The sequence below is a fragment of the Anopheles gambiae genome, chromosome 2, assembly GCF_943734735.2.
Source record: "Anopheles gambiae chromosome 2, idAnoGambNW_F1_1, whole genome shotgun sequence".
Lineage (NCBI taxonomy): Eukaryota > Metazoa > Arthropoda > Insecta > Diptera > Culicidae > Anopheles > Anopheles gambiae.
The window spans coordinates 32,165,258-32,192,244 of record NC_064601.1 but is presented as its reverse complement, the minus strand read 5'-3'; the positions used below and the strand labels follow the sequence as shown (position 1 = coordinate 32,192,244).

Genomic DNA, 26,987 nt, shown 5'->3' with positions numbered 1-26,987 from the left:
CGTACCCCACTTCTGACCATGGGTCCGATGGTCAAGTCAAGCGCTGCTGTTCAAGAATCGCTGTACAGTGAGCGACAGAGAAGATCCTTCGAGATCTGCGTTCGTTAGCGGTTTGGTGGTGGTGGCCTTTGGGGAAGTGGTGAGTGTATGGGACCGATGGTTGAGACAAAAAACCACACTCGAAATGGGTCATCCATCAATCAACGGAACAAGTAAAGAGCAGAGGAAAAGACAGACACGCAGGCAGAGCAAAGAACACACCATCAGTCATTGGATTTTCGCACACGCGGGGACTAACAGTGTGTGCGCGAGTCGTGTGATGAATATTGCGCGGGCGAGCGGGGTTTTTGCAACAAGCGTACACGCAACTAGCCTCTATCATCTGTCTTCGGGACACTCCCAGCGGGGTTGGTCCACGACGTTTCAATTGATTGGTGAACTTTTCCCTTTTTCGTTTCACCGTGTGTGTGTATGGCCCCAATAGCAGTGCAACAACAGGTTTTGGGATGGATGATGCCAAAGGGTGGACCGGCGGACCGAGGCAACAGGCATCCGACCGGCTCGCTAAATGACAAACTTCACCGGCAACCGCAGACAGTCGGGCGGCCAATGACAGATTAATTAGAACGACGACTGCTGCACAAACCCTGGTGCCGGTGGTATACTTAGGCGGAAGTTTTGTTGCCTGCCATCCGACAGCTGAGTTGGCTCTATCAGCAAGGGTTTCGTTTTTCGCTTCCCGCGTCCTTGGCCGCCGGTACGCCATGCGGTCCGCGTTGTGTGTTGTGATAGTTTCTTGGGTGGGATGTTTTTGTTTCGCTTATAATGAATCTTCACATTAGTGATATTGTTTTCTGTTCTTAAATCCTTCTACTGGCTTTTGCTTTGCTCTGATTTTGCGTAAGATTTTACTCTGCGTGTGTTAATGATGTGGAGTAAAAATATTTCACTTATTCACCCTAAAATTGTTCTCACAGCTGTGAGAAACTTAGCTAATTAAAGTAAGGTAAATATTAGTTAAATAACAAATCTACGCTATTTCGTGCCTCAATTTTGCTGGTGGCGGTTGTTGACTCCTTATCGTTTGCCGTCGGTCGCCTCTTTATTTCTGCAATCGCCAGTACACACACACCTTCGGGCAGCAGTTGCCCATAGGACGGTCCGTGCTACGGCATTGCTGAGGGTGAACCCGGTGCTTATTTGTTTGGAAACGAAACTCGTAAATATTTTGACAGTACAAGCAGCGCCAAGAAGCACTAGTAGAAGGGACCCGGATCGGACGGTGGATTGGAAGTAGAAGATGTGATAGTGATCGCTCGGAAGAAGCACACGGGGCCTGTGGGTGTTGGGAAAGGAACAGTGGTTGTTCCGCCTTGCGCTTGGTATGGGCCATAGGGTTGCGAATAAAAATGTTTACATTTTGCCTTAATTTAACCGAGCAATTTCCACATCAACTCAGGCTGCCTCTTGCCCACCATGTTTCATTCGCTTCTGTACTACTCTCCTCGTATTGTGTTGTACTACTAGGGGGGACGTTATGTTTTGTATTAAAAAAACGCGTTTGTTGAAAATCTTGAGACCTTTTCTTGGGGTTTGATGAGCTGGCTCGAGGACGACAGATGGTTTGCGGGGGGACACATTTCATTAAAACCATCCTTCCGAAATGGCCTATATTGTCCGAGAAGTAGAACTGTCCATTTTTACATTTGATTTAAATTCAGCTCTGTGCTGTTGAACGAAACTCCAACCTCTTGTCGAAACCATCCCCTCCCAGTGGAAAGAAAATAGAAAATGAACATATCTCCGATTTGCTATTTTTGGGAGCACTTCCACGGCAGTCTACCTTCCACCACATTATCGCTCGACTCCGGTGTAAACTGGTTGGACGCCGCTTGCACGCCATGTTCTGATGGTCATGTTCTGGAAGAAACAGCAACATCGGGCATGTAATAAATATTTGTAAATATGTTTAAAAATCGAGAAGATTCCGGATTCCTTTAACGATTGGCGGTGGTTTTCGTCGTTTTCGCCCGGTATGCTGTAGATCGCGTCGTTTCACGTGTGTGTCATTTTTAATGGCAAATTTAATTACATACCGCTGCATCCCCCTTGTCTTTACGACTAAATATGCCACACCTTTCCGTTCAATTCTCTCTGTCCCAAGGGCTCTGTGTTGGTTAGTTGATGGGCTGAGAACCGACACCGGTTGCCCTCGGTCACTTGACTACCCGTTCTCCCCCCCCAACCCAATGTCCAGCACTGTAAGCTGGTCGGGCAAGGTGGTTTTTGCTGCCGCTAAGGAAATGTATTTAAATTTATTCTAAAATCTCTTGAAGAACGTTTCGCTTGGCCCGCTGGTGCTGTTCACACAGGCGAGCTAATTTGCACTCGGTGCCATCTATGGTGATTGATAAGTTTGTAGAAGTTAGACGGTAAAAAATCGCTTGTGTTGTGAATCACATCTGCGCTAGGAAGCAATGCGAGCAATAATTAATGACATTTTTGTTTCAACTTACGTTTAGAGTGGTCCACTGAAATTGATTGATACATTGGAAGCGCTGTTGAGCAAATAAATAAGTAAAAATATGAATCTTTACTACCAGTGACGGGGCCTGTTCGTGCAGAAAGACGACGTTCAAAAGGACATACCTGAGTGTGTGTGTGATGCTTTGTGCACCACAAGTTAAGGGGTATGTAAAAAGCGTGATGTGGGAAGTGGTTAGCCGTCGGGTGACTTTTAGTCATTCCCCGCGCCACAGTTGTGTGAATCCATAATCGAGAAGGTGTAACAGTTTGCGGCAACCGTTTGCAAATTCATTTTTCACGTGACGATCATCCAAGGGCGAACGAAACGAACAGAATCCGCGGTCCTCGTCTCGTCTCACGCGGCACAGCGTCGCTGGACGGCCATGTATTTCTTTCGAACACGTCTGACGACTGACTGTGTCGTTTTGCGGTCCCGTCTGGCCGGCAGAGGAAAATTCTAACGAAAGTTTTTTTCTTCTCTTCTTTCTCGTTTCTTTCTTTCCCAGGTATGTGTTGTTGTTCCGCACGTGTTTTTAGCAGCATCTCGCTGCGCATTTCTCACCGGACATCAGTGAACACCCATCAGCAACAGCTAATCGAGCCGAAGAAAACAGAGAGAGAGAGCGAAAGAGCGAGAGATTCTAACCTCATTTCAGCAAGTTTTCCACTTGTTTGACAGCTAGCACAGATAAGTTTTAGTTGGTCCTCCCACTGTATGTGTGTGTGTGTGCGCGCCGTGAATATTCCACTACACGAATCGCCGCTACAGCCGACTGATCGGAAAAACTTTTTTTTTGCAAACGATTTTCCATCCAACAACTCAGCCAACCGAATTGGCCTAATTCTTGCTAAATGTGTGCTCTTGACAAACTTCCACCCTCCTACCCGAACGATTGGAAGGATCGTGCTTGGTTTGCGAGAATCGTATGCGGCATTTTTTATGCTTGTTTAATATTGTTTGTTGTTAGTTTTGTTCTCCTCCGTCTTCCGAATCCTTGGAAGCAATTAGTGGTTGATGGTAAAGCGGTTTCTTCTCTGCCAATGATGTGTGTTAAGTGTCTTGTTTTGCTACCTTCTTCTTGACCATTCTACCATCGAAGCAGTGTTTTTTTTCGTCTGCGGTTTCGTGGTTACTTCTTTGATCAACCATCACCATCATGTTTTTTTGCTTGCTTTTTTCGACCGTCCTCGACTCCATTCTGCCATCTGATTGATGGCATTGAAAAATGCGAATTCGAGTGTGTCCGCACGTCTCGCGTAACATCTCGCGAACATGCTAATGCTGCGCGAAACGGCTCGTTCCGCTGCTGCTGGTCGTGCCACGGGACACGAGTGGCACGGAAAACAAAACAAAAAAGCAGAGAAGCACCCCATCAAACGGAAGCAAACAGCTGCGCGTTCTCGGCGGGGTGCGTTTCGTGACAAAGCGACTCGGTAAGATCGAGAGTGGGACCGTACGACCAGTGAGGACAGTCGCTGGAATGTGGGTTAAACGAGGGTTTCGGCTTATTGGGATTGGTTTATTTGCTTTGCAGATTAATTGGGTCAGTGAGTTATTGTATTCTAATTGCCCTTTGGTCGAAGATCAGTAGCAGCTCAGTTTAAACGGTAGCACAAGCGGTTAGTGGTTATTATTAACAAAGATGATTCAATTCCGTGTTAAATATTCGCAGGAATAAATCATCTCGGTGAAAGCATTAGAAAACTTCAATCACATGGTGTAGCACACTTGGGGACAACGTTTTTTCGTTAGAATAGTTGCTTGCCAACACAAACACAAGGTGAAAAAGCAAAAACAAATAATGAAGCTGTCCAACATGAACGTGACAAACGATCGGCAACCGGCAGTACTTTATCTCATTTCCTACCACTTCTGGGCAACGCGAGCTGGCATACGGCCAGGTTCTCCGCCGTACGATCAAACAAACTCACACTATAAATTCGGTCATCGTGTCGCATTCTCCACATTCCACAGGATCATCCTGCACGGCAATCTGGCACCCCGCAAAGAACACACCGGGTGGTGCACAGTCGACGTAACGCCGTGTGACGCACTACACACTATTGGATCATTTTTCCTGCTAATTTGATTTCCCGGCCCATTAGAAATGGACGAAGATAGTTTTGAACCGGCGGCATCCCCAACTCTCCGCCGCACTCTACGGTTTACCGGTGTGTTGACCTTGGGCGAAGTGCTGTCCGTTTGGCAATGAACTTGTCTGTGCTTGACGCTGGTCAACACGCTGGTCCGGTCAGGACCGATGGAATGAAAAATTAGCTCGCTTTCCCACAGCTAGGTAGACAGGTCGAACGACGTATGTGTAAATGCGGGTGATTGATAGTTTTTCCCACCCTCCGCCATAAGAAAGCACCGTTCGGTGTGTAGTTTTTCGCTTTCCCTTGGTTTTTGGGTTGCTGATTGACTTTTCCCGTGGGTCGGCTGCGGGTCGGATGTGTGTTTATCGTTTTATTTTTATCTGTTGATTTTTCCCCCCTTTGCGGTTGTTTTCCAACCGAGTGGACTGGTCACGAGGATCCCTTAGAAAAAGGAACATTCTTCTTCGGTTGCGAGGTTAATCTTCGCCGTTGCGATACAAGTCCCAGCAAGGGCCCAGCCTGGAACGCCGTTGGCTTTTTGCGCAGAAACTGCCCAAATGTGCGCATCTGGTTGAAAAAAGGTGCGGAGCGAAGCATAACTACTCGATGTGACTAATACACCCTACCATGCATGCGCGACCAGGAAACTGGAGACGCTCGCATTCAACAATGCTGCCAACGGTTGTTGTTTGGCCTTGAGCGCGAAGGGGCCAAATGAAAGAACAGCACACACAAAAAGGGACAAGCATCTGGTAATATTACACTCTCTACGTTGTTGTTTGTTATGATGGGTGATCGAGCAACATGGTTTAGGGTAATTTAAAAAAAATGTTCTCTCACACACACGGTACCGGGAGTTAAATGATGAGGGACAATAATTCTTATTCGTACTTGTTGTTGTTGTCGTTGCTAGCTTCGAAGTGTTTCCGTTTCGCGACGCTCTGAAGTAAACACGCTACACCGGCATAGTCAGGCCGTGTAGGATAAATGATAGAACGCTCCGTTGTTTGGTAGGTATGTATCGGTAAAAATAAATCGTTTTTTTTTTCTTTTTGGGGCAGTGGAAAATCCCCACAACAACCACCCACGGTGACATCATCGCGCATAAAACTCATCCCCCGCATCTAAAGCATCGCGCGCGTTCGATAGCGACAACGGTTCATAAATTGGCCCAGACTGTTGGTCGCTAAACTGCTTAAGCGTCTTATTTAATTCCTGCTCGTGGCCCAGACCAGATAAAACCAATTTGTGTGTACGGGTGTGTGTTAGTGTGTCTGACGTGTTGGCAGGGGGAAGTTAGCTGTGTGACAGCAACTGAAGAAAAAGGCAAAGAAAATCTCATGTGTTTGAGCAGCAGCAGCCGCTAAAAACGTGGATCGTTAAAACAAATTTTCCACTCCGTTCAACAACCCTGACCATGTGCTGGTTGCGCCACACGCACACGCTCACGGTTGCGACCGTCCTCCGGTTGTTTGCTCTAGCATTTGTCGTCCACTGGGAAGATGGTGTAAAATTAGAATATTCGGGTCAGTTCATGACACTTGAACCGTGTGTGCTGAGCGTTTCCGCTAACTTTACCGAACAAAACCCCAGACTAAGATGGTTTAATGAAAGCCGCATAAAGTCTGGCCGATCTGCTCGGCTTCAAAGTGTGTTCAACACAGTGTGTAAATCATGGTAACGAAGTTTAATGTCCGAACTTTAATTCACCCTAATGGGATGCGGCCCATTAAAAGCGCGGTGTAGCAATGTGCTCTCCCGCAGGAACCCGTTTAAAGACAATTCGAAAGAATGCGTGTTTGCAAATTTTAAATCCCGACGGACGGTAATGCACGACGACACACACAGACCATTAGCTAAACGTCACCTCTGGGCGTGCGTCTTATATTGTAAAATATCTGGTAATAGAATCCTTTGCGTAGTTTTTAGGCCATAAGTCAGCGACCGGGCACGGATTAAGTGTATTACATTATTACGTCGCGTGCCATGCTGTCAGGGTACGGCAGGGGTTCGGGAACAGAGGTTCCCTCTAGCCGTACTTGGAAGAGTGTGCCTTGGCTGTCGCAAAAATGTCTCAGGCAGGCTTCAATTGCATAACGCGCTTTGCGGCGCGCTTCACTGAACCGCATTCGCAAACGGCTGCAAAGGGAAATGGCATAGCTTCTGCTATTACATGATACAAACAGTACCCGTACCCAACAATTAGCATCCAGCGCGACGACCGAACGTTACATGGCTCCTGGCGATCGATCCATCGTGGCCACGCGCTCCACCGTTTTGTGTGTGTCCAGATGGGGATGCAATTCTTAGTCCTGGTAATATTCCGTACCAAAGGTTTGTTATATAGTGTGTTGGGCATTGCCTTACCTCGTAAGACCTCGAGTGATTAGGTACCCTTCGTGTCAAGCGTCGGTGCTGCAGCTTTCATCTAGTTCGATTGCGATTCGACGAATGAAGGTGTCCTTAAGCGAAGGGAACGCGTTTGTCGCGGTTGATTGAACACAGATCGCCACTGCGGTGCGACTTCTCTCGACTTCCCACAGGCTAATAAATTATCGACTAAATGAATCGGACTTTGCTGACGAGATCTCATTTCACACACATGCATACACGCACGCCTTACTCTTGTCGTTTCGCCCTGGGGGTGGAAAATCACCGATCATTGGCCTGACGAAAGGGTGGAATATTGTGCGGATGATTGGCCGATTAACAGTGTGAAGGGACAGCTGAAACAGAGCGTGTTGTTGTTAGTGAGGAATGCAAAGCCACCCAACACCCTACTGCCACCTATCACTTGTTTGTGTGTGTGTATGTGTCTCTCGTTATGTGGAGGAGGACTTTAATTGAGTTATACTGGCCGACTGTTTGTAGATTGTCCCCGTTGTCGTCGCGGCACTGCCGGATGTGGGATAGATTTTACGATCGTGCGTCTCAAAGTGCAGTGCTGGTGTGCTGTGTGCAACTTTATGATCTTTTGTCGTTACAGTGCACCGTACCGTGTCTCTGTTGACTGCGGAAACAGAAGGTACACTGCTCTACGGTGTGAGGTGTACCGGGTGAACTTCTGCAAAGTTCAAGGAAGTTTGTTTTGATTTTTTTCCCCACATCTCCCCCACTTCAGACAGTGTTGTTCGCTGCGGAAAACGCAAACGCAGAAGCAACAGGTCCGGCACGGCATCCGGTCACGTGACGTGGGACTGCTACCTCAGACTCCTAGGGGGGGGGGGGGGGGGGAGATTCATGCTTAAAGACTTCCCTGCGAGGCGCGTTCCTAGAGCCGCAGGCCATAAATTATGTAGATCGAGTCCAGTTAAATACCCGCAGTACAAGATGCGTTAGCCATCGCACCAGGCAGCAGCTGTACAAAGGGATCCGTATCGGACGGGTTTGAAGAGTCTTTTGCACGCTCTGCGTTGTTTCAAGGTTCGAATCTCAGTCAAGGCCGTTCATTGATATGTGGCAGAGGCGCGAGATGCGTGTGCGAGGAGCTTCGCTCAGTGGCAGAATCAAAACACACACACACACACACGCACACGAAATAGCCGCACATTAGACTCTGTTAGGTATGTGTGATGATGTCCGGAACAAAAGCGTGTTCTGGGGCCAGTGCGTGTCATGGGCGATAATCATCCATTGCGATGGAAAGGCCTTGGAAGCTGCTTGCAAAAAGGCATGCCGCGAATGATGTTGTGCCGTCCGTTGTCAAAGCTTGGCAAATTATGATGTTATCGCCATTATGACGAACAGACCATGGGAGGGGGCAAGGAGGGAGCAGCAGCTTGTTTAGTTTTCATGACGCCAAAGTGCCATGTTTGCAGTGGCGCTGACTCGGTGGATCATTCACGAGACTTTGGACCTGCCCGATGATGCGCCTGTGTATTTGAGATAGTTGATGTTACAGCGATCAAGTCCCATCATCTGAACGTTCTCAACAATTAGTTGAAATTAGAAGGCGGAACACGAGGAAGAGGTATTGAGATACCTCTTCCACTGCCCTCAACGCAGAACATGGCGAGAATTCTTTGGATACGGTAATGTTACCTTACAATAACTCGTTGACCTTCTGGGTCCTTTGCCTGTACCAAGTTCCTCACCACTCAGAAAAGCTATGTCTTTTTGCTTGCCAGAATTTGCGTCAGTGTGTTCGTCCACCGGTTGTGCGGCAGCACCTAACGATCTACCGCTTGTGCGGCCATTGCGGCACCATGCCGGTTTGCCAAACGGTCCGTAAAAGCAATTTGCCGCGTGCCTAACCTTCGCAAAAGTAGGTTAGAGTTAAAGAGCGCATGAATGTTTCAGATTTCGCCAAATTCTTCTCAGTTTCTTCTCAACCTGTCCACGGCATCTGGTTTTGAACGGCGAACCTTGGTGGAGTTGGGAGTATTTTAAAGATTTCTCGCAAATAAAAAAGGGTGTTGATTCTAGACGAGCATGTACAGTTTGAACGTGAAAACGTGAACCTTGGGTGTTTTTTTCCAAACATCCATATTCTTCTCTAAGTCAGTTTACCGTGCTGCTTTTTACAGCGTCGAGTGTGCTTCTCCCATGTCTACGTTACCGTTTATGGTCGTCTGAAGTATCGAATTGTACAGCGGCACGGCACGGCACGGCAAACCACAACGCAAGTGAATGGGGGGAATGGGTTTTGATCGTGTTTGCAAAACACGCTAAAGGCCACCATTGGGAAACCCATACCGACTGTTGAACAATGTCCTACGCCAGACATGAAGTCCTCTTCCGGGCTGGTACCCTGTTCAAAGAACCATCATTCATGTGCTCGTTTCCCAGCAAATTATACGGAAGGGTGAGATTTATTATTCACCCATCAAACAGGCTCCAATGCGGCGCCCTCCACTCGCACCCAACGAACACGAACGCGTCAGAGTCTGCTCGTTGGCTCGGTAAAATCTAACACTCGACCGCGGCTCAACCAACATCAGCTCCTCGCCCAAGAGCGCAGCCCGAACAAGGGTGGTTGTTCTTGAAGTGTCAGCTTGTGACATCGATTCCCCAGCCGCAGTAGAGACACTCCAAACAGTACGGTACGGTACGGTGCGGCGTTCGAAATCGATACACACAGCCCACATAATCTAACGGGGCTCGTTTAACGCGCCTGCAAAGCGGAAGGTTGGCAGCCGTTTGAAGCCGAACACTCAATAAGTAATAATTATTTTGAGTTTGAGCTCAAAACAGCAAAAACATGGCCGCGCTCTGACATTGGAGGAGATAGGCGGGTTTCATGCGATCGCTCAAGTACCGCTACTGGTTTGATGAGATACGGGGCAACGGAAGACTCTAAGCTTCCAAGGACTCAACTAGTACAAGTTGGCGACTTTTCATCCCTTATCGGTTGGGGCATAGGATTTGTTGCTTCGTTTCACTTACACCCACCTTTCTCGGGGATCCTATTTCAGACCATTTTGAACACCTTCGCACATATATGACGAGAGTGTCACCGGTTTAATGGCGTGCGAGAATATGGGTCAATGTCACGCTTCTATTTCGCGGTTTATTCGCGCGTTAGAGATCGTACGGATAGGAGAGTTGCCCACTAGTTATCTTCTTCTTCGACTTCTTCTTCGTCTTCGTCTTTTTGTTCTCCTTCTTCCAATAACAAAACGAGCGGACGGCATCATTGTGCCGGTTCGCGCATCTACCACGAGGAGGGTTAGCGGCGAGTGTTGCTATTTTTGCCAAAGCAACAACGGGCGGGCGCGATAACAACATGCCTATTAAGTTGTCGTATGTTGTTCTAGTTTCGACACGTCTTTCTCTCCCTTGCCCGCGTGTCCATGTGTGTGTGTGTGCGTTACGGGCGGGTGCTCTGCAAACCAACCATCCTATTGAGGGGGGGACCCAGCAGTCGGCCGCTATGACCGTCAGCCAGCAGTTAGCTAATGTTTATTTTTACACATTGTGTTCATATCTGTTTCGCAACGGCCGAAGCCGGGAGCCTCTCTGCCCACGATGCAAATTGGATTTTGGGAAGGGATTTTATCCTGGTCGGTCGGCACGAAGCACCTTCTGGTTTGCTCGTTAATGGCGAGGTATTCAGGAAGCAGTGCCACGCCGTGCTGACCTTCCCAGGACAGGTGCCAGCCTCGGGAAGTTACTGATCCATCAGCAGAGGAGGGGAGGAGGGGAGAAACTGCACAAGGGGTGTGTAATTCCTAGACACACCAGCCCCGAAGGCTACGTCGCCGAATCGGGCGGTTTCTTGTCGGTGTCTAAAAAAACATTGTCTGGCCTCGTCTAGTCTAGACCACAAGCGAATCTGCAAAAGGTAGTACAATTCGCAAGAGATACTAGACGGTTGTGTGAGTGGTTGTGTGTGTTTGTGTGTGTTGTGACAGAACGGTAGGGAGAAGGATCGGAGTGGTGGCGGTCGATCCCACCGTTACGGTTGAGAAATGCGAAAAGTGAAGGTTGCTTGCCGACTTGCCCTCTCTCTCTCTCTCTCTCTCTCTTGTAATGTGCTCTCCCTTAGTAGGAAATACTGCCGGCACACTGTGTGTGTGTGTGTGCAGCTCGCTTCATAAGTAGCGTACACTGGAGGAGCCGGTTCTGTTGCGGGGATTTGCAACAGGTAGGCTAGGCTCAGCGAAGGTAGTAGGCTCGTCTCGTTCCGTTCCGTTCAGGTTGATATGAGCGGTTCTAAATTTTGAAGCAGAGTGCACCATGAGTCTCATGAGTCACACAGGCTGGAGCATATAACGAGCGAGCATATGACGGATGATTGCGCTAACCACGGTCTAGTGGACACTGTAATAACAGGGGTAGGCAGGCCAATAAGATGGTCATGCGATTATTCAATTACGTACACCTTTACCCAGAAGCGGAAAGGTTCCCCCTCCCAAGTTGTTCGAGGTACTAGTAAGGGGTACAGTATCGGACAGAAAGATAGGGCATTAGGTTTTTAACGCACCGTGCACCCGTTGGGCCAAGTTTATGAGTGGTTTGTATGTGTTTGTGTTTGTGTGTGTGTGTATGTGTGTGTATGTGTGTGTGTGTATGTGTGTGTGCATGTGTGTGTGTGTGTGTGGATGTATGTTTGAATGTGTATTGATGTGTGTGTTTGTTTCACAAGTAGGTCGTTTCGAATAGATTTGCAAGTAGTTTTTTTGTGTTTTGGGTTAGGTTTTTGGTGTGATAGGCAGGACCACCGCCCTCGCGATCAGTGTGTTTTCGATATATTAACAATGTTACGGTCTTCTTTCGCCGTGGTCTTCTGAGGACGTCCGGTTGACTTGGGCGTTTCGGTTGTCCAAGCGCGTTTCAGTTGTCTAAGCACGTTTCGGTTGTCCGAAGCGCGTTTGCCACAAAAGTGCGCGATCGTTCCATTACGAACTCGATCCTTTTGCGCTTAATGCCAGCAGCAGCCATTCGCTTTTACATATGGCGCTGATAATCGGTACAACGTTTACCTCGACCCATTGTTACTAACATTGCTTGCTTGGACCGTCAAGAACGCGCTGGTTAAAAAGTTGGACACGGCTGATCCCGTGCTCTGCCTGCGTTCTACTTCTATACGCGATGAATTACATCGTTGTCGAGCAGCGAAAACATCGCATGGATAAAAACTATCAACGAGTACGCGAGTAAGCGTCTTCCCTTCAGAATCGAGAAAAGAATACTGCCGCGCTCATGAAACAAAACGCCCATTGAAAAGAACAACTGCGCGCCAGCTCAATGCACGCACAAAGTTTACCATTCGCACACAACGTGCAACGCAGAGATGCACGAAGGCCTTTCAATGGCGTGCACTGGAGAAACACCTGTGAGGGAATGCCGAGTTCATTGCTATTGTGCGTGTGTCCATTTCGCACCGGTGTCGCATTCACATTCATGAAACAGCACACCTGCGTTTTCGTCCGAGGAACAAGCGCTGCTGTCGATGCAAACTTTAGTTTTTATCCAAGTGTAAACGCACAATGTTTCACATGATAACACACATAATAAGAATAATTTCAACGCAATATGACATCATGGCAAGCTATGTTTTTCAGACACAAACCCGCGCACTTGCAAATACATATTAAAAAGCACACTCACTTTCTACTACTACACACACACACATGCACACACACACACACACACACAAACACACACACACACACACACACTCACACACACACACATACACACACACATACACACATACACACACACAAACACGAGTAACGTGGCAAAACAAGTGCACGGTACATTGAAAGAAAAGGGTCCTATCTTAATGTCCGATACTGTAGAGTATTGCTGCCCCTGCGACCGTTTCTAGAATGATCATTCCCTATTCAGGACCTGCCGCTGTGCTGTGCCGTCTTGCAGTGTATGTGTGTGTGTGTTTGTTTCTCGCCATTCGAATCACGCTTGTTAAAGATCTACTATTTGCTGACCACAATTGAATCAAATTGAAAGCAATCAGCAAGTGAGATGCGTACGATATGATAGTGGATACCGCACACACCATCCAACCCCCCCCCCCCCCCTCCCCGCCTTGGAAAAAAATGTCCTCATCCCGTTGCTCCAGCTTTCGCACTGCCGGAACATGGCCATATTTCCGGTGTCGCGTATCGCCTGCGACGACGTTTTTGTCCGGCGATGACGCAAAACGGCACTACGCAACGGGCACCCATCTTTTCCGTTTGGGCGCAAATAATGACCTTTGGCTTGGTGGTAGCAGAAGTGATAAAGGATATTCCCAAACCTCCCCACCCGCCCGTCCCGTGACGTGGCCTGGCGCGGCTGTAAGACACAACATGACACGCCTGCTTGCTCGCCTGGTTGGCGTGGTTGCCCTGTTACCAAGACGAGCAGGAGTGTTGATTGAAGTTGATTAAAGATGATGCTGGCCAATCTTGCCGTTCGAAGAACTGGATAGCCCGGGCTGTGTAATGCTTGGGTGCTTGGTGACTAAATCTGTTCGACCACACACCACACTGAACCAGTGTAGCATCCGAGTGTAGCCGATTCGTTAATCCGTTGGTGGAATTCCAATTTTCTTTCCAAGATTGTTTGAAAGGAAGGGTGGCCTGTGTATCTTATAATTCCCTCCCCCTCGGGGGGTGTTTCAAACGGGTGTCACAGGTTTAATTGATCCCTTCCCTCCCCCCTCCAGAAACGGACGCGAGCTGATTGATTGAATCACGCACCACGCTGGGCGATTAAAAGGCATACTGCCGATACAGCTATCTGTCCCGGCTCGCCGACTAATGGGTATCGGACAGTTGATAAGCACTGTGCAATCGATTGAATATAATTGATTTCACAGCCTCCCCCAACCACTCTCTCTCTCTATCTCTCTCTCTCTCTCTCTCTCTGTAAATAAATAATTCAGTTTTGGAAGACTGGCAAAAATGGCCAGTCTCAACCCGGCCGCCGCGGGTGCATCGGGTGTGTCTGTGTGACTCATCAGGTTGCATAAATTAGAGCGGGGCTGCGCGCTACACTTTGAGCTTTCGATTTTATTAACTACTGTGCGGAATGGCGCAGTTGTTTCGATCGAACTGGTTTGGTGGTGGTGCTTTATTGTTGATGAGTGCCAAATTTGAGTGTTTCCTTTCTGCTTGGCAGTTTGCTAAATTGTAAATCAATTATTCCACATCACTTGTACGCCGTTTCGCAAAGCAACTGTTTATCAAAAAAAAAGTAATTCAAAGACAATTTCTCTTCCTTTTTCCATCAAAGAAACTGTCTCCTTCCTACGTCAAAAGCTCCACGATCATCCCATCTTTTATCGTTCGATAGAGCACTGGCTGGCATAATTTTACTATCTGTCCCATCTTCCCCCCGAATGGCAAATGGCTCGCTGTCTCTCTGGCTTGGCCGCACGCTAACGAGAAACGGAATAATTAACCAGAGTGTATCCACCGCGCTATCGAGTCTGCCACCGCCGCTGACAGGCGTCAATTTTCTGCTTGTGTCGGTTAATTTTTCCTACCCCCTAAACTCATCAGCGCTCCGAGCGAACATCCCTCTGCCTTGGATGGAGATCCTTTCTGCAGTATGGCGGTGGCCGCGGCGCCGATATAGCTTTATTATGGCCCTTTGCCAAACGTTCGCACAAACGCTATTTTAAGCGTGGGCAAGCCAACTCCCCAATCCTACCTCACCCCACCCGGACTGCTCGAAGGGGGTGGAAAGGATAAATAAGCGAACCGCCACTTTCCACTCAGCAGCGGAATTGATTGCAGCAGCAGCAGCGCTCGGCTTTGTGTCGCCGGCACGATGCCATTGCTTGCTTGCTTGCTTTCCCCCAGTTTGCCAAACAAGCACCATTTCCTTTAGGTTTGTTTTTTTTCTTCCTCCCTCCATCTCAAGATCACATTCGTGTGTGTGTGTGTGTGCGAGATGATGCTTCCGGTGGCCACCGTCACCGAAGGTTTTGATCAGACAGCACACTGCCGCCCCTCCTCTTTAGATCGGTGTTTCGGGGCATCTTGTTTTGGCATCGATTGAGTGTGAAATTTGCAATCCCCTGGGAGACACGGTCATCACCTCACGCCCCGCTCGCCAAATCCCTCCTTTAACGACCAAAGTGCTGTGTGTGTGGGGGGTAGTTCGCGCGAATTGAATGCGCGCTTGTTACTTCCGCCAACACGACGCCATTTCGCCTTTGGTGGGTGGGTTGCAACGGATCTCGTGGGAAGGAGGCTGGGTATGGTTAGTGGTGTTGCATGCGAGATAAAAATAATCCACTCCTCACGTTGCATTTTCGGCACATACGGAGCGACACACACACACACACTAGCCGTCTCTTTCTGTTTTTGCTCAAGTATCGCGTATTCTCTTTCGCCTTTTTGCAAATCGTTTAGCGTGGTACAGAGTTTAATTGATTGCGATTAGTGTGATTTTCGTTTGCCACTACCACAACCCGTGCCTTGCCCAAAGTTGCGGCTCTGCTTGTTGCACCGATTTGCATCATTGCATATTTAAATTTTGCGTACATTTCGTTTAAGGATGCCATCGCTCGCGCTGACACGCTGATCGGGTACGTCATTCGCTTCGGTCATGGTGGTATATTTCGATGGGGAAGTGGGGCCTCATTTACCTCAAATTAGCAACAGTAGCAAAGTGTACACTGTTCATAGATGAGGGGGTAAATATTAGCGAACTTGAGGAGCAATGTTATCCATGTTATCGCACTAAATGTTGAGTCGATTTTAATCCCACTCAACGTAGACTTTGTCTTCAAAAGGGGGAGAAAACAAACAAAGCATTCAAGTCTGTTTGACGCAAAACTTGAGCTGTCCGAAAAACATTAGCACAAACCTATCTCTGATCATGATAAGCGTGCAAAAAGGTCATTGATGTATTGACGTTCCAATTCGCCCATACCAGCTGGCCGATATCTCTAGCTCACTCTTCGTATCATCGTCGGTGGTGTTATCAGGTCTCAATTTTTTCACCCCATAGACAAAATATCCAGTTTTTTGGTTGGGTTTGCAGTGGAAAAACAAACAGTACAGATCTCTTATCGTGCAGTGACACTTTTGTTTTCCTCCCATCACCCATCGAATGACCACCACCACCCCACTTATCAACATTACGTAAGGTTGCATTTTGGTAGAACTGCTCAACACACCGATGGTCACAGTGTAAGCGTGTACGGGGTTTTTTTTTCTTCTGATTTAACACTCTCTATCTCTATCACTTTACGACCCCTCGACATGAAGCTCTCCCCTCTACGACAAAATCTAGGTCAATTCCTAATTCGAGGGCATCGAATGCGTTTTTCTTGCTTGCTGTTTGGTGCTTGCTTGCGTATACGAGTGTAGTTGGGGTTGATGACGTTTTGGTTAACTTCTCGTTTCTCGCCCGCTAATCCTTCACCCCATCCAGATATCGTTTGGTTCCCTCTTTCTCTAACTGCTTGTTGCACGTGTTTTTCTTCTCTTTTTGGGAAGCGTTTTTGAACCGCACGCACGAGAAACACCTCTTCTTGCCTCCCAAAATGCAGCTTCGCTGACGCATGATGTGCTGCCGACATGCCGATGGATGCCGTTGCGCCCAAAAACACGTGCGTCGGCAAGAGAGCAACGTGCCAGAGAGCGGCAAACATGCTGACGTTTCTGCAGCAGTTAGTAGCCGTAGTAGCGCTGCTAGCTCTAGCTGCGATCTGTCATCGAGGTTAGGATGCTGAAAACAACACGGCAGCGGCAAGCATTGTACGAGCTCAAGTCGCGCACCGCCAGCCAACGCAACGCAAGCGCTGCACGGAAACGCGCCACGAACGCGCCATATCGTTTCCCGCGGCAACGCGCGTCGTTGGCGTGCCCCGCCGTGTTGTTTGTTCACAATGACCGTCCTTCAACTGGCGGCGGCGGGTGGCTTCTATGTGTTTGTGTGTGTTTGCATGCTGTATGGTGGCACCATCGCCACCATGTTCAACCCAATAAACGGCAAACCGCTTCTCGAAGCATCCCGTTTTCTGCAGCAGCATATTGGGGATGATGACGTCGCGGGGCACCACATTCTTTCACTCTCACTGCAAACCATCCCTCCCCGGGGGGGTGTTTCTAGGGGGAAGAGGAGTGTTTTTGTTTTGAATTTGCCAATTCTTCCCGATCGTTACATTTTCGGCACAATATTCCACTTCGCCGGACTCTGACCGCGGGAAGAGTGTGTGTGTGTGGAAGAGAGAGAGAGAGAGAGAGAGAGAGAGATAGTGCGCGCCGATCGTGCGTGCGTGTCTCGGGTGCGATTGTAGCAATAAATTAGCTTCCTTGTTGTGTGTGTTTTCGTGTATCGCACGACCCGCGAGACCGCTTCATGTGGCCTTGATATTTTCTCCCATCTCTATCGCGCCAAAAAAAAAAACATACACACACAAAAACGACGCTTTCAAACCGGGATGGGGAGCTTTGAAAAACATGTAATCAATCAATAAATCGAAACACCCAATTTGAAGAGGAGGGGACAGAGAACGGAAGAACGGTGGCCTAGACATTGTGGACATTGGCGATACCCAAGCGCCGCGGGTTCACGTTGAAGGCTATTTTTGTCGATATCGGAAAGGTAACGTTACATTTGGCAAACCTTCTGAGATAAGCTGGGCGTGTGTCTATGGCCTCGGGTGCACGGTGACATTGGACTTTTTCGCGGTTCGCACGGGGGTTTGAAAATGTTGATAAACAATCGATCGCAAGATACTGGAAGGTAGGCTTTTTTGGGGGGAGTAATTGTAACAGTCAACCCAGGCCAGGCAAGAGATCCTGGTGAATGTATGGGCTGGCTGTGATTAAGAAACCGTGTAATCCACGGATCCATGTGTGGCTGTGTGTGCCTGCGATCGCAACTCGATCGCTGGTCCGCTGGGCCTTAGCTGTAGAGTGGCTTTAGCTTCTTAGCATATTCGAAAGGCCAACACAGATCGGCTTGGCGCGCATCTATTATTGCCACCACATGGCGACCGGTCGGTTATAATCTGGCTGACCGGTTGTCGATTGTCAACCGGTTTGGAGCGTTATTTTCGTATTTTGGTGTATTTCGAGACACGGTCGCACACGTTTTCACTACTCTGCCTTGGTTGGTGACGTATTTATTTGTATTCAGGATCGGCGATCGGACAACAACAAGACAGGGTTGGCGTTGGAGTATTGTTTTCTGTTGTTCTGTGTCGAGGCTTCTGTTCTGAAGGTATGCATGCGTTATGGGTAGACAGCATAGGACCGCACATAAGAAGACCTGTTTCTGTCACTTTGACCGTCACGTGATACGATACGATTAAAGATACGATCAAGTGCGTGTGTGTGTGAATGAAGAATTCTTACTGGAATATTTATAATTTAAATTGCGCATTTAACGAGACCCATCATTTGAGGTGCATAATTGATGCCTCGACTCCACGCAAACACCAAATTGTCTTCAAAACCATAAAATTCCTGTCCTCGCGTGATGGTTGTGGGTGTTTTGGGATTGACCAAATTTGAAACCTTATCCATGTTTCGAATGCAAAGTAATGGACGTTAAACCGCCCCACAAATACCGGCCAGCCGGCTTGTTAGCTCTTAATTCAATATCCATTCCCCAGCGCAGTGAGTATGCGTACATCCGTAGGCAGGGCACGTTGGCTTTGTGTTTGCCCAAAAACTCAACAGTTGCAAAAAGAGGCAATTCTCACCTTCTCTCACCCATATTGAGCTGGCTCGGGATGTGGGGGGGAGGTCGGTTCGGTAGCCCCAGACGGCTGTCGACACAACTGTGTAAATATAAACCGGCAAGGGAGCAGCAGCAGACTCATATCCTTCTCCAACAACATCCCCGTTTTCGGTACACCGCATGTGGCGGCCACTGATGTGTCTTCCCATTTTGGCAAATGCTAACCATCGTGGTCTGGGTATGTGTGTGTGTGTGTGTTGTTACTACCATGTAATGATCCATCGGGATCCCATCCGTTGCGCTCACCCCGTACCCCGATTGGGGGTGAAGTGTGAAGTTTTGCCAACGCAACCACACCCCGCGTGATGACATTCAGAAACGCCCAGAACGCGTTGATCGTCGAAGTTGGGTTCGGTTTTTAAAGAGGATAATCGATGAGAACCATCAACGCGATTGAAACAATCTAGGCAAAACGATTATCTAAACGCTAAACAGACTTTATTAGTGATGAAAGCGGCCTGCTGAAAGCAAAGCATGTCCCTGCTGGGCTGATTGGTTGTTGTTTTTGTTGCGCTAAACGGCCTAAGCGTGGATGGCTGGCAGCGTGAATGTCAAACGTGTCACTTAATCGTAGCGATTTGAAAGTAATCGATTTATGCCCTCTAGTGTTCGGGCAATTAACGCGCGTTGCCTTAGCGACTTGGAAGCGCGAACGTTGTTGCCCCTTTGGTGCGCGCAGGAAAGGCAGGTGAGTTGCTGCTGTGTTGGAATTAGTTAAGCAAAACCCTAGCACTCCTTACCCCGGTACCTCTGCGCGTTCCGTTGTTGGCTGTCCACTGTGGACGGTGTTTTGCACGTTGTTAACACATTCAGCAAAAGAAGAAGAAGAAAAACTCGTGAACGCGCAAAACAGCTGAGACTTTGTGGCACTTGGCCGCGAAGGCGGAAGTAACCCTTATACGAAATGACTGTCCCGCATGTGTGTGTGTGTCCTCTTATATGTTAATTGTTCGACACTTAGCATTTGGGATGCGCTGTAGCAAACGATTGCTGGGTTAGAAACGTGTGAACAACGTGTGCTTGTGATATTTAATGCCTCTACGATCGGATTGTGCGCTTTGTTTATCTCTACCCTTTAAATGTCGTGCCGCGACACTCCCTCCCGTTTTTTTGCAAATAAAAATAATAATTAAACGCGCAAAACAATTCACAGCAGATCATATTTTATTCTACCCAATGTAAAGAAGGTGTCATACCACCATCATACACCAATGATGATGATACGCGCAGAGACTGACTGTCGAGGAGAAGATCTTTCCCCTGGTGGTATTCGGTTTAAAATTAGAACAGATTCGTTCATCATTTGTGTTCTGTTCCTCCTCTCTGCAGGCTGTGTGGTACTTCCCACAATGGGGGCCGTATGCAAATGTGGCGCTTTCATGATTGCCCACACACACGCACACTTATACACGCCCAGACACCATCAACCTTTTGGGATGCAAATTACGAAACGGGCATTCGAAACGTAAACAACGCCGCAGCGTACTTGGATTACACCGATTGAGTTGCTCTTGCTCTGGCGCCAACCCCGGGGGGCGGAGGGAGCAGACGGAGAGATAAGTGTCCTGTTGTGTGTTCGTTTGCTGTTTTTATTCCGTTTCGCCCCCTCCAATCCTCGCAATGCACTTTCCTACAACAGGCCTTGCTTCTGCAGGTCAAGATACACCTTCTTGCTGAGAATGTTGCCGCGCGAATCCTCAAACTCTTCCTCGTTGGCCGGCACCCACATCTTGGAGAATGTTTGCTCCTTCACCTTGTCCCACAGTACCAGCGCGTCCTCGATCTTGGTAATGTTGGCAAAGTGGGCCGTGTTCGGGATGCCCAGACAGCGCATACCGTGCGCGTGCCGCCACTCGGAAAAGTGGTTCTGGAACGCTTTCGGCCCGTTGTACTTGTAGTTGCCGCAGATTTCGCACTCGTACGTAAAGTGCAGCTGGTGCAGCTTGTACAGCCAGTACGGGATCGGCTTGCCGTCGTACCCGAGCGGCAGATTCTTCGGATTGTACGGGATGCCGTCGTCATCGTCCGATTCCTCCTCGTCCATGCTGTCCTCGTCGCTCTCGTCCAGCGTGTAGCGGGCCTGCTTGCGCTGCAGGTTGATCTTCGTCTCGTAAATCTGGTCGTCCACCAGGTCCGCCAGCTTCGCGATCTTGTACTCCAGCTGCGCGATATCCTTCTCCTTGTTCAGGTTCATCATCCGCTTGCGCTCGTTCTCCTGGTTTTTGTCGTCCTTCGAGGCGAACAGGCGCTGCGCGCGCTCCTCCAGCGTGCCGCCGCACTTCATGCCGAGCGCCTGCAGGGCGGCCTTCAGCCGGTCCAGCCCGAGGTACGTGAGGTCCTCCCATTTGCCGAACTCGTTCAAATTGATCAGCGCGTCGTCGTCGACGTCGCGCACCTTCTCCCACCCCGGCACGATGCCGTTCTTCCACATGTCTTCGAACTGCAGCTCGTTGCGCTTCACCGTGTGCTCCAGCTCGAAGAACAGCGGCCTGCTGCGGGTGATGAACGAGTGCAGATAGTCGTGCAGCAGCTGCAGGTAGCCCTTGTACTTGAGGTTCTTCTGCTTGCGCGGTATGTCGGCGAACTTGTTAAACTCCGACAGATACGTAATGTAGTCGATCTTGTCGATGCCCTTCAGATTGACGAAGTTGTCGTAGCATTCGTGCAGATCCAAGTACTGGCCATAGTTTTCCACGTCGCTAAACTTCACCACCTCGGCCAGGTAGGCCGGATCGTTCAGCTGCTCCTTCAGCTTGTCGAACTCGATCGATGCCGGTACGGCCACATTGTTGCCGTGGTTGGAATGGAACTCGATCAGCCCATTGAACTGGCTGTAAAACTCTTTGAACTCGTTCACGCTCATGTTGGTGATTTCCTGCTTCCGCTCGCCGTCCTTGTCCTGGTACAGCTCCAGCAGCGACTTCGAGCACGTCTGGTATCGCTCGAGATAGATCTTTATCCGGTGGTCCGCTAGCACTTTCTCTTTAGTCTGCGGTAAGCAAAGGGGCACATAAAACAGGCGATTATAAACAATTTGCACCGATTGTACTGTATTCGGTGTAATTTATGTTTCACTTACCGTCTTCTTTGGTATCATCAACTCCTCCGACATGGCCATCACCAGCCGGTCACACTCTTCGTGCAAGCGCCGCTGTATTTCAAAGATTGTTTCCATCTTCGCTGTATCTTCGTCAGCTCCAGCACAGTGTTGACGATGAAAACGGAACTAAAATCGCGGGGAATCAGTGAAAAATGCAAGCGAATCGAGAAATAATGCACAGCACAAGGAACGAAACACAAACTTTCTGACGTTTGATCGAGAACTGAACATGAAAGCAGCCGCAGAAGCCGAAGCGACCCGAAGATTGACGGGCGATGTTCGAAACGTTCGAAAAAGAAAATGGCGTCATTGCGGTGCGCCATCTAGGGGTGACATGTGAAAACATTGCACGTGGTTGTGAACAATTTCGAATTGAACGTTATGAGACGGAAAGGAAAGGACTATCGTTTGTTTTTTTAAATAATGCTGTATTTATTTAATCTAATAGTTGTCCATTCTTCTTTTTACAGTGGTTTATGCCGACTATGCGTCATCGGGCCGTTCGCTGCAGTTTTTAGAAGATTACATAAACAAAGAAGTGTTACCGGCGTTTGGTGATATCAGCTGCATATCGGCCGTCACGGGATTGCAGTCACAGTTATATGAGTAAGTAACCATGAACGATAATGACAGACTCCGATGTGCAAAATGAGTTTACTCCCTTGCTCACCCCTTCTCCTTCCTGCAGCAATGAAGCACGGGACCTGGTGCGTGCCGCAGTCGGTGCCAATGGAGACGATGAGATCATTTTCTGTGATAATCCCGCCGAACGTTTGTGCTACCTGCTGTCCAACCCGAACGTGTGCGACCTCAGCCAGTCTCAGTTCAACAACAACTCTCACAGTGCCATCAGTGCCAACGTATCGCTCAGCGCGCTGCACCAACAGTCGCTCCAGCTCGGCACTTCCATCCGGCACAACAGCTTCTCCAACACGTCCGCCCTCTCGGACAGCGTGGTCGACATTACTCAGCTCCCGTCGGCGGCCCCGCCAATCCTGTTCGTGAGCACCTCGGAACCGGTATCCAACCTGCGCTCGTGGATCGATGCCGGCTGGCAGATCGAGCGGATACTGAAAAATCACGAAGGCTTCCTGGACCTGGTCGACCTGGAGAAGCGCCTGCAGCACTTCTCCGAGGCGCGGCGCAAGATGGTCGGCCTGTTCTCCGGTGCGTCCCGGCTCACCGGCATCCTGGCGGACGACGTGGCCACCACGATTCTGCTGCACCAGTACGATGCGCTCTCCATCTGGGACCACTCAATGGCCGCGTCCTGTGCACCGATCTGCACCAACCCGATCCTACCCGGAGCCCAGAAGGACGCCATCTTTTTCCACTGCAACCGGCTGGTCGGTGGTGTGCAGGCGCCGGGCGTACTAGTCATTAAGCGTAGACTAATCGAACACAGTACCTCCTTTATGACCGACTCGGTCGGGGTCGTCGGTGCCGTCCGGGCCGGGCTCGTGCTGCAGCTGAAGGAGTCGCTCGGATCGCAGGCGATCATGGGCCGGATGGAGAAGACGTGCAAGCAGATGCTGGCCCACGTGCGCACCATTCCGGAGATAGTGCTGCTCGGGCCACCGTGCACCACGGCCAAGCGGCTCACGACGCTCTGCTTCATGGTGCGCCATCCGCGCGGTGCCTTCCTGCACCACCGGTTCGTGGTGGCGGTGCTGAACGATGTGTTCGGCATACAGGCGACGGCCGACAACATGATGAGCGACTCGCTCGGCATCAACCCGCAGCTGATGGTGGAGTACGAGAAGCTGCTGCACGACGAGTCGCTCAAGGCGGGCTGTCTGCATCCCGGCTACACGCGCATCACCTTCCCGTTCTTCATGCCGGAGGCGGAGGTCGCGTTCATACTGGAGGCGCTCAAGATGGTCGCGACCGAGGCGTGGAAGCTGCTACCTCAGTACGAGGTGGACGCACGGTCCGGCGAATGGCGGCACCACTCGAACTCGCTGGCCAAGGAACGCAAATGGCTGGGCGCGATCCGCTACATCGATGGCAAAATGCTGTTCTCCGATCGGCGCATCTCCGGCCCGGGCACGTTCCCGCAGAACTACTCCGACTGCCTGCAGACGGCGCGGAATCTGTTCAACCGGGCGCGCAAAATGGCCCAGCGGTCCACGACGGATGAGATCGTGCTGAAGTTGTCGCACGCGGCGATGGAGCATCTACGCTGGTACATGCTGTCGGGCGAGGCTCACGAGCTGCTGCTGGGCCATTCACACAGTGTCAAAAATTGCGTACCGTTCGATCCTACCAGAAGTAAGTGGGGCTTTGCCCTTGTCAGAAATAGAAACAATTTACGCTCATGGTCACGCTTTTGCTTTTCCAGTACCTGAAAACTCGTCGCTGATGTTGATCCATCGACACCACAGCCTGTCGGCGCTGGACATTAAGCGATTCAAGAGCCGTAGTTTACCGGCCTCGCCGCTGCAGATATCGAACCGCCGGCAGAACTCCTCATCCTCATCCCCGTACCAATCGCACAGCCCCACACCGACCTCGTCGCCGCCGATGGTAAGATTCTCGGTCGGCGGTGAGGTGACGCCCATGCTGAACGTCACCTCGTTGGCATCCGGGCACGTGAGCAGCACTTCCGCCGCCGGTATCACCGTCGGTCCCGGTGGACCAATTGGGCGTGACATGAACGTGAGCCGAAACAGGTGAGTTCACGTAGCGATGCTCTCGATCTTCACGAGCTCGTGATGCTGAGCCGAGTGTCGTAGATCGTGGCGCGCAAAACCTGAGCATGCGTGTTGTTGCCGTGACTAATACAAGCAAATGTGCAAGAACAGTTCGGCCTCGCGAATGTCGCTGCGCAATTAATCCTGTTGCTGTGCGTTCTCTTGGCGCACGTGAATTGCACGCGTTCTGGCGCATCAACTCGAATACATTTCTCACCCCTCCCCCCCCCCCTTCATTCCGAGCTAGTCGATAACGGTTCCCTAAAGAATGAAAGCCTTTTGCTCTCTCCATCATCCTTCCCCCCCCCCCCCCTTATGATACCTTCCCATCGTCACCCCGCTCGCGGATACTCTCGATGGGAATACATATATAATAGATGCACTTTTTCCGTTACACTCTTCAAATCGACCTGCCTGCCTGCCTGCCTGCCCGTCTGGAATGCATCGCGCAGATGTCACAGCTGGGGAGCCGCCAGCTATCGTACACACATCGGCGGCACCGGCCTTACTGCACGGGATGTGGACGTAAGCGAAGCACAGAGCACCGATACCCATGACTTCAGCGATGGCAGTTCGGTCACCACGCTGCAGGCACTGGGGCCACATACGCGCGCCAGCCTGGGGCTAGAACCGCACCATCACCAAGCGCGATCGTACCAAACGCAACAGTCAATGCCGGCGGCTCCGTCCCAGCAGCAGCAACAGCAGCGCCCCCAGCTACGCCGTCCCCTGTCCATGATGGGGACAGGCGGTGCCAGCGCACCGATACCGATACTGCCCCCGTCCGGTCGGCTCCCCAAACAGCGGTCCTGCTCGTGCAGCAGCCAGACGGACGCCGTTAGCCTGACGCAGCGCAACGATAGCCCACCGCATCCGGGGACAGCGTCGCCGACACCGAGCCTTCCGAATCTGCGCTCGCTCATGGGAAGGTTAGCATCCCGATGTGTGGGTGCTGCTCGTGTCCACATTCCGTTTTGTGCATTTTCCGGTGTTTTTTTTTACTCATTGTTTCCTCCTTTTTTCTTCTTACATCACCCGCTGTCGCCGCTGTCCCCGTGCTCGCTCCTCCCGGCTTTCCGTTTTGTTTGTTGCAAACGCATGCATTTGAATCATTTGAGTTGTGCTACTTTCATCGGGATATATTATTTATGAATTGTTATACCATTGGGGGGTTTTTAACGCCATTTTTCAACACTGAAAAGAAAGTGCTTAAGCTTAAGAAAAAAAAATCTTTATAAAAGGATAATTATTTCAATGATTGTCAGTGCATGCTGGTTGCATGTTTGCAGAACGTTCGTCGCTTGATCGCTCGCTCCTAACACATTTCGCTCGCTGTGCATGATTAAAGCTCCGTGTTTCGTTCCGTGTTCTACTCGGCATGCATCCTCCGCGTGGCTTATTTCTTGTACCTCCCCCATATCAATGTGCTTAACCATATCGTTTTTTTTTTATGTCGCTTCAATGTCATCTGTATTTGCTTCATAATGCCAAATGGATAATAACTGTACGCCATTAAATTCGTTTACTTACCGTGTGCAGTAGCTGCAGCGAAAGCACGGAAGACATTCAGGCGTACGTGAAGGAGATGACGAAGGAGCTGGCCACCGAGATCAAGTCCGAGATACGGGAGGTCATTAGCAAGGTGGAGGATGTGCTCGAAAGCACCGACAGCATCGAGATGAGCAGCTTGGTCAACTTCAACTCCCTCGGACCGCAGAGGTAAGCGTGGAGAAAGCCCTGAAAGGAAATCGTACAATCAACCGTCTCGCCTTTTTCTTCTTCTTCTTCTTGCAGCCATCCTGCACCGGCGGACAGCAAGCGCGATTCCATCTGCACCAGCGACGTGGTGGACTATCTGCGCGAGTTCAGCAAGGAGATGACGAACGAGGTGAAGTCCGAGATACGGGACGTCGTGAATGCGGTCGATGGGATTATCTCGCCCGAAGGATTTCTCGGTGCGCGCAAAAACTCACCCCCGGACATAGTGCGCAGCAGCAACGGTGGCACAGCAGCAGCAGCAGCAGGTGGAACGTCCAACGCAGCCAGTGTCGGCGGAGCGGCACCACACAAACTGTAATTGTCGTTCTGTCGGGGGGGAGAGCAGTGCATTTGTTATTTTAGTACTAGTAGTGTGTGTTTGTATTTATAGAATTTGTTTAAGTTGTTAATCCCCCGTCCCGTGTTGTGGTTTTTGTTTTGTTTACCGGCACGGCTTTAAGCTGCCTCCAAAGGCTCCCGCAGGGGGGAATCAAAGTAATGCCGTAGGAGCGCTAGTTTAACCACCGATCGCTAACGGGTGCTTCCTCGTTCTCTCTCTCTTTTTTTGTCTCTTTTTCTCTCTCTCTCTCTCTGTTTCTCTTTCTTCCCCATACCGTAAATGTGTGCGCGTGCATTGTCCACCGGTAACAACGGAC

At 49.9% G+C, this 26,987-nt stretch overlaps 2 protein-coding genes across 6 annotated transcripts in view; one reads left to right on the top strand and one right to left on the bottom strand.

Moving 5' to 3' along the window:
* Positions 1 to 26,987, top strand: part of LOC1273758 (uncharacterized) — a 51,551-nt gene that overhangs the window by 19,270 nt on the left and 5,294 nt on the right. For 4 of the 5 annotated variants that reach the window (XM_061652129.1, XM_061652131.1, XM_061652130.1 and 1 more), the window contains exons 2-7: positions 22,351 to 22,486; positions 22,569 to 24,151; positions 24,222 to 24,552; positions 25,026 to 25,502; positions 26,113 to 26,292; positions 26,368 to 26,646. In XM_061652129.1, the coding sequence (XP_061508113.1) occupies positions 22,351 to 22,486; positions 22,569 to 24,151; positions 24,222 to 24,552; positions 25,026 to 25,502; positions 26,113 to 26,292; positions 26,368 to 26,646 (2,986 nt within the window). The remainder of the gene's footprint in view (positions 1 to 22,350; positions 22,487 to 22,568; positions 24,152 to 24,221; positions 24,553 to 25,025; positions 25,503 to 26,112; positions 26,293 to 26,367; positions 26,647 to 26,987) is intronic. The other variant, XM_061652132.1, reaches the window with a different exon arrangement.
* Positions 19,927 to 22,316, bottom strand: LOC1273760 (splicing factor 3A subunit 3). The gene is made up of 2 exons (XM_312771.3): positions 21,860 to 22,316; positions 19,927 to 21,769 (listed from the first exon to the last, which is right to left on the bottom strand). The coding sequence occupies exons 1-2, from the start codon at positions 21,953 to 21,955 to the stop codon at positions 20,411 to 20,413; spliced, it is 1,455 nt and encodes a 484-aa protein (XP_312771.1). The 5' UTR covers positions 21,956 to 22,316; the 3' UTR covers positions 19,927 to 20,410.